Genomic DNA, 6,000 nt, shown 5'->3' with positions numbered 1-6,000 from the left:
GGTAACTGCTGACACAGTACTCCTTCAGTGAATCAATAATTTAGAAACTAGCGAAACTTTCAGACGCTCAGTGGTTCCTGTAGACGCTGTTGCACAGACAGCCAGTGCCCACAGGTGGGATCAAATTGGTAAGAATGTCCAAAAGAAGATGGGTGGAATTCAAAATCTGCCAGACGATAAGCTGCTCAGCTCCCGTCAGTCGAAGGCAAAGAGCTTCCTCTGCTGCTGCTGCTGCTGCTGCTGCTGGTATGTTTGACAGGTTTCTAAGAAGAAGGAGAAACTCTCACACTTTAATAACAAATGTGGTCCAGTTCATTTTTTTATGAATAGTAATGAAATTATAGGCGATGGTATGTGGCCTATAAGAGTACTTTAATTTAGAGGTGTTTTTAGATTATCCAATGTTTAGTTCCATCAAGGTTTGTATCTTTAGTTTAGGACAAGAATTGTGCTGTTTCTGTGAATTTGGAGGGGTTTTTTTTACTCGAGGCTGAGTTTACATTCAAGAAATACACATACATTTCACTCTGAGATCAGAGTATTTCATCTCTCCAGAACAATAATCCTGGCAATATAGGAAATGTATCGAAAGTATTCTTCTTTTTTGGTCAACATTAGAAAATGACAAAAGTTAAAGATGCCCTGTGGAGGGGATTTTGTTGTTGCTGTTGCTGTTGTTGCTGTTGTTGCTGTTGTTGTTGCTGTTGTTGTTGTTGTTGTTGTTGTTGTTGTTGTTGTTGTTGTTGCCATGCCTGAGTGTAGGCATTTTTTAATGCATGACACAAATAAAACAAGGATCCAATAAGATCATCGATCAGCAACACTACTAATGGTAAACTAACCTCCACAGCATGTAATCTAGAAATTTTTCTTTGGTGGTAAAACATGGCCTTCTTCTGCAGGGTGTTTTTACGTTGGGGGAATTCAGAATTAATAACTTATTAATGACTTAACCTTTATTTGTATAGTTATTAATGCATTTGTGTGATTTTGTGCTTTACACAAAACAAACACTGTAAACAAAAACACAGGAATCAAACAAAGGAGGCATAAAATGGTGAAAATCAGCTGCATTTCTTAAATCATGACTGTGGTCCAGATAGTTCCAGACCAATCTTCTATTTGTTCAGCGATTTATCTGGGAGAACGTATGAATGAATGAATGAAGTGAGCCAAAAGGACAATTTAGTCTGATTATTAGGATAGGCTGCTGTATTCTGTAAGCTATATCCTTAAAATGTCTGCAGGACAGATACAGATTTCAAGAAGTGACAACGCGCTGTTAGCGCTAGTGATACAAAAAACTATTTTTATTGGACTAAAGATCAACTCCACATGGAGTCTGTAAGTTAAATATTGGCCACCCTGTCCTTTATCATCTCCATCTGTCCTAGAAACTGATGCCAGTCTCTCATGTTACCTGCTGTCCCATTCAGACAAGAAAGCACAAATGCTTGTCTGAAATGTGCCCAGAATAGCCTCATCAAGTCCCATGCTGTAAAATGTTTGGTGATGGCTGAGGCCTTTATTAGAAAAGAAAAACACAGCTTTGAAATGAAAATATTTGGTGTTTAAAAAAGAAACCTCTCAACTGGGACGGCTCTGGCAACCTCTCCTCCTGTTACCATAGAAACTGAGCAGACGTTCTGAGCAGGATTCAGACTGCATAATGCAGCACAATTTATGACATTATGAGGACCCACAGATATGTTGGTTTTATTATTAATGATTGCAGTGCATTAAGACGTCAAAGGGTTTTGCCATGTCTGTACTGCTGCTTTAAATGTATTCAAAAGACGAAGCAAATACAACAAAATAAGAGAGCTATGTGGTTTATTTTGGCAGGTTTTAGCAGTAAACAACTTTTCATTTATCGGGCTCCTGTGGTGGAGTGCTTAGCTTCTAAAGTAATTTACTTAAAAAAAACATTTTTCAGTTACATGTATGCTACTTCCATTTGATGCTGCTATATTTCTCCAGTGAGGAATACTGTATTCCTTGCTATATTTATTTGCAGTAACCAATTTACTCAAATACCATTCTTAAGTGCAAATCTTGAGGTACTTGTACTTTACTTGAGTATTTCCATTTGCTGCTGTTTTATACTTCGACTCTACTTAATTTTGGAGGCAAATATTGTGCTTTTTACTCACTACATTTATGTGATTTACTTGAATTACTAGTATACTACAGATTACATTCTGCATAAGAGCCAAAATAGCGCATTTTGGATTAATTTATTTTATAAATAAGCCACACCTAATCCAGTGATCAGAAAAATGCTGAATATGGGATTGATAATTAGCCAGGCAGGTAATTAATTTACTTCTACTTAAGTACATTTATTATCAGATTTTAAGACTTTGACTCAAGTACTGTTTGTATAGGTGACTTTCCCTTTTACCAAACTAATATTTTAACATGAAATATTTACTTTTATTCAAATATGTCCTGAAAATGAATTGTACACAAGTTTATTTATGCTGCATTCACAAGTCACTTTACAAAATTAGATTTTTCATACAAAACATGATGATCTTAATTGAATATGCGGGATTGTTATAGATTAATCCACTTTATAGTATATAAAGTGATTAAAATTAGCTGCACCATAACTGTTATTATAATACAGCTTACACTATCACTGATGCCTTAATAGTATTCCAGTTATTTTGTAAATTTGAAAATATGGCATAATGCGTACTTTTACTTTTTACTTCAATGACATTTTGTTTCTAATACGCATATATTTCTGCTTACGTAAGAATTTTAATGTATCTTTTTTACATGTAATGAAGTAAAAATAACGTATTACCTCTTTTAGCACTCATCAAATAATTTGGAAATAGTGTAACGGCGACATTTCTGACGCTACGCGAAGGCAACACTAGTGGAATGTGAGTGGGCGTGGCTATGAAGGCACCTACACAACGTCATCACAGTTGGGTCTCATGTTTACGTGGAAAACATGGCGGCGGACTACCAACAAGGAGACAGCACCTAGTTACGCGAGTGGAAGTGTTTGGCAGCGAGCTGGAAGCCAGACGAGAAAGATTCAACCGTTAGTTTTTTGGATTTTCCTAGCTGATATTTCGCATGAAGCAGTTTCCATCTTGTTTCAGCCACAGGGACCGCGGTGATGGAAGACGAGGAGAGGCAAAAGAAGCTGGAGGCCGGCAAAGCAAAGGTAGGATTCTCAGTTTTTGCTGTTAGCATGACTCACTAACACTCCTGCCAATGCTGTAAAGTAGTAACTTAATGTTGTCGACAACTTGTTTTCTCACGGCTGGGTCTGTCAGCTGTTTTAAGGTCCCCCCCCTCCCCTTTGTATCCCCCTCTCAGCTGTCAATCCCAGCAAACATGCGCCCCGCTCTGACAGCCGGGGGTTGGCTCGCCGGGGTGTTAGCATAGCTCCTGCTAGCTGACAGACTCCTTTGTCATGCTGCATTACATCTCACGTTACTCCAGTGTTTCATTTTATTTCCAAGAAACTGGTGTGTAGGAGTGTGTACGCAATGCTAATTTAATGGCCCCCTAAGTCAAGCCGTCCTATAACGTTATCAAAGGCTTATAAACGCCACCTGAAGTAAGGCTGACAGGCTGGTGTAACAGGATTTACAGGACATATCCCCACTAGCTAGAGCAAGCACTGCCCCACATGCCATACTTTTGCTACATTAGGTTCATCAACAAACAGCATCAACATTTAGGTCAGGACAACCCCCCACCCACCCAGTTATTGATGTAAATGTTGCTACAAAGAGTCCCTGGACTTCATTTAAACGTGTAAGCCTGAATGATCCAAGTCGTTTTTATGAATTTTGTCTCAGATTCATGTGACAAATTAGAATGAAATGAATGGTGAACTTCTCTGTCTGAGCTATGCTTTCCTGTTTCTTTAAGCTCTGACGGGTGAGGTATTCTGTAACTTTGCAGCAGATCTGCTACTGATATGTGTTTACTCAAAACATGAGAGGTGGGAATTTCAGAGTAACTCACGATACATTGCCCACGATAATGATGATTTCCTTAAAAGGCAAAGTGGAGGAGTTGTGTATTTATTCGCTGCATTGTGGCATCAGTGTCAGAGTTTGACATGAACCAAGATTAAACCATGTCCATGTCCATGTTTGCCATCATTCCAATGAAAAATAGCCATGAACTGCCAGAAAGCAAAACAGTTCATGTTTAAAGGAAGGATACAACTGTGGCTGGCTAGATTCTTTTTAATCTGTGTAAATTAAGATTACAGAAGTTAACACCACATGGAGTAGTGACTCTGGTGAGGTATATTGTCAGGGGAATCTGACTGGAGCACCTGGATGTTTTAGTAAAATACTATTCGGTGCCATATCCATCTGTCCATCTTCTTCCACTTATTAGGGGTTGGGTTGTGGTGGCAGTAGGCTTAGCAGGGTGTTCTAGACGTCCCTCTCCCCAGCAACACTTTCCAGCTCCTCCTGGAGGATCCCAATGCGTTCCCAGGCCCGATGAGATATTCAAACCATCCAGCGAGTTCTGGGTCTGCTCCCAGTTGCTTGTGCTCGGAAAACCACTAAAGGGAGGTACTCAGGAGGCATCCTAATCAGACACCCAAACAACCTCAGCTGGCTTTTTTCCATGAGAAGGAGTAGCTTCTCTACTCCCAGCTCCCTCCGGATGCCAGAGCTCCTCACCTTATCTCTAAGGCTGAGCCCAGCCAACCTGTAGAGGAAAATAATTTTGGCAGCCTGCATCGGCAATGTCATTCTTTCAGTCACTACCTACAGCTCATGAACATAGGTGAGGGATGGAATGTGGATTGACTGGTATATTGCCCCATCGATTTTTTTGTCCTACCCCTGACAAACATCTTGGTTGTGAATTTTGTTAATAACATGCCTGCAAGGAGATCCTGCCATCATATTATCCATTGAAGAGAGCAACAGAGAGAGGTATAGATACAATGAAATGTTGGCCTTCAGTGCAACAATTCATTGGCTGTAGAGTTAATCTTGATAGCTCGTTCTCAGAAAAAGGTCTCTCACTATATAACTGTTAATCACTCTCAAAATTGCAGTTTTTGTCCAGCTGTGATTCTCCATAAAGAGTTGGTATTGAAAATATGAATGAATGAACACTTTCCATACTGACTTTGCGGAGAAACGTCTATCACAGTGTTTGGGTGTGTCCTTTGGTCGCTCCAGGTTTCCTACTAGAGGTGGTGCTCTGGCTTTTAGGTCAGCCTAGCGGGAGAGACCATGAGAAAGACCATCTCCAGGGTTTTGGCCTTGGCATTTTGGTTTATAAAAGGCCCCTCTGTACTGCAGGAGGATCTGACTCCTGTTTTTTACGCAGCACCATGTCACCATGCCCTCACATGCAAGGGAGAAACTTCACAAGATTTCACTGAATAGCACATTGATAATGGTTAGCAGGGATATCCAGGAGGACATTGTTATTTGTTCTAATAGCCTCACAGACTCAGACTGAATCATGTAAGCTCAGATTGAGTTCAAGCTGATATATGTCGGAGCCAATCAGGAAGCTATGGAGTGTTTAGATTAAGTCATTAACCCGCTGCCTCTTAAAATTTCAAAACCGTTGGACATTTTTCTTATAAACTAGTTGATTCATATATAAAATGAATAATGTGTCTGTGTGGTTTAACTCTCGCCTCAAAATTTTACCAGAAATCTTTTTAGTTTTGAAGAAATTGTCAGGAGAGCTGATGTGATTTTTTAAAAAGCAGGGTCCATGTTGATGTCTGAGTTAAGCGAGACCTGTCAGTCATCTATTGTGCAGCCTGCTTGAAATGATGTCTGTCCTGTGCAAGAGCCCATTGAGTCACACCAGACAATGAGCAAAGCGTAAATTGTGCGCTGGTGTTGCCGGCTATTGTTCCCAAGGCCATTTGCTGCACATGTATTGTTGCTGTCTGTGGCAAAATGGACCATATCGACAAGTGCATTAAAATTATTATGGAGTTACTCGTGCAAGAGTTTGGCTCAGTTCTCCAGT

General features: G+C 40.0%; 1 protein-coding gene across 5 annotated transcripts in view; it reads left to right on the top strand.

Annotated features, from left to right (window-relative positions):
- Positions 1–2,978: 2,978 nt before the first annotated feature.
- The window catches only part of akap9 (A kinase (PRKA) anchor protein 9), a 66,472-nt gene continuing 63,450 nt past the window's right edge, over positions 2,979–6,000 (top strand). For all 5 annotated transcript variants that reach the window (XM_084378836.1, XM_084378835.1, XM_084378837.1 and 2 more), the window contains exon 1: positions 2,979–3,187. In XM_084378836.1, the coding sequence (XP_084234962.1) occupies positions 3,140–3,187 (48 nt within the window). In that variant the 5' untranslated portion in view covers positions 2,979–3,139. The remainder of the gene's footprint in view (positions 3,188–6,000) is intronic.

Source organism: Pagrus pagrus (genome assembly GCF_965226575.1).
Source record: "Pagrus pagrus genome assembly, chromosome: 17".
Lineage (NCBI taxonomy): Eukaryota > Metazoa > Chordata > Actinopteri > Spariformes > Sparidae > Pagrus > Pagrus pagrus.
The sequence above is the reverse complement of the archived record's forward strand: the minus strand, read 5'-3'. Positions and strand labels throughout refer to the sequence as shown.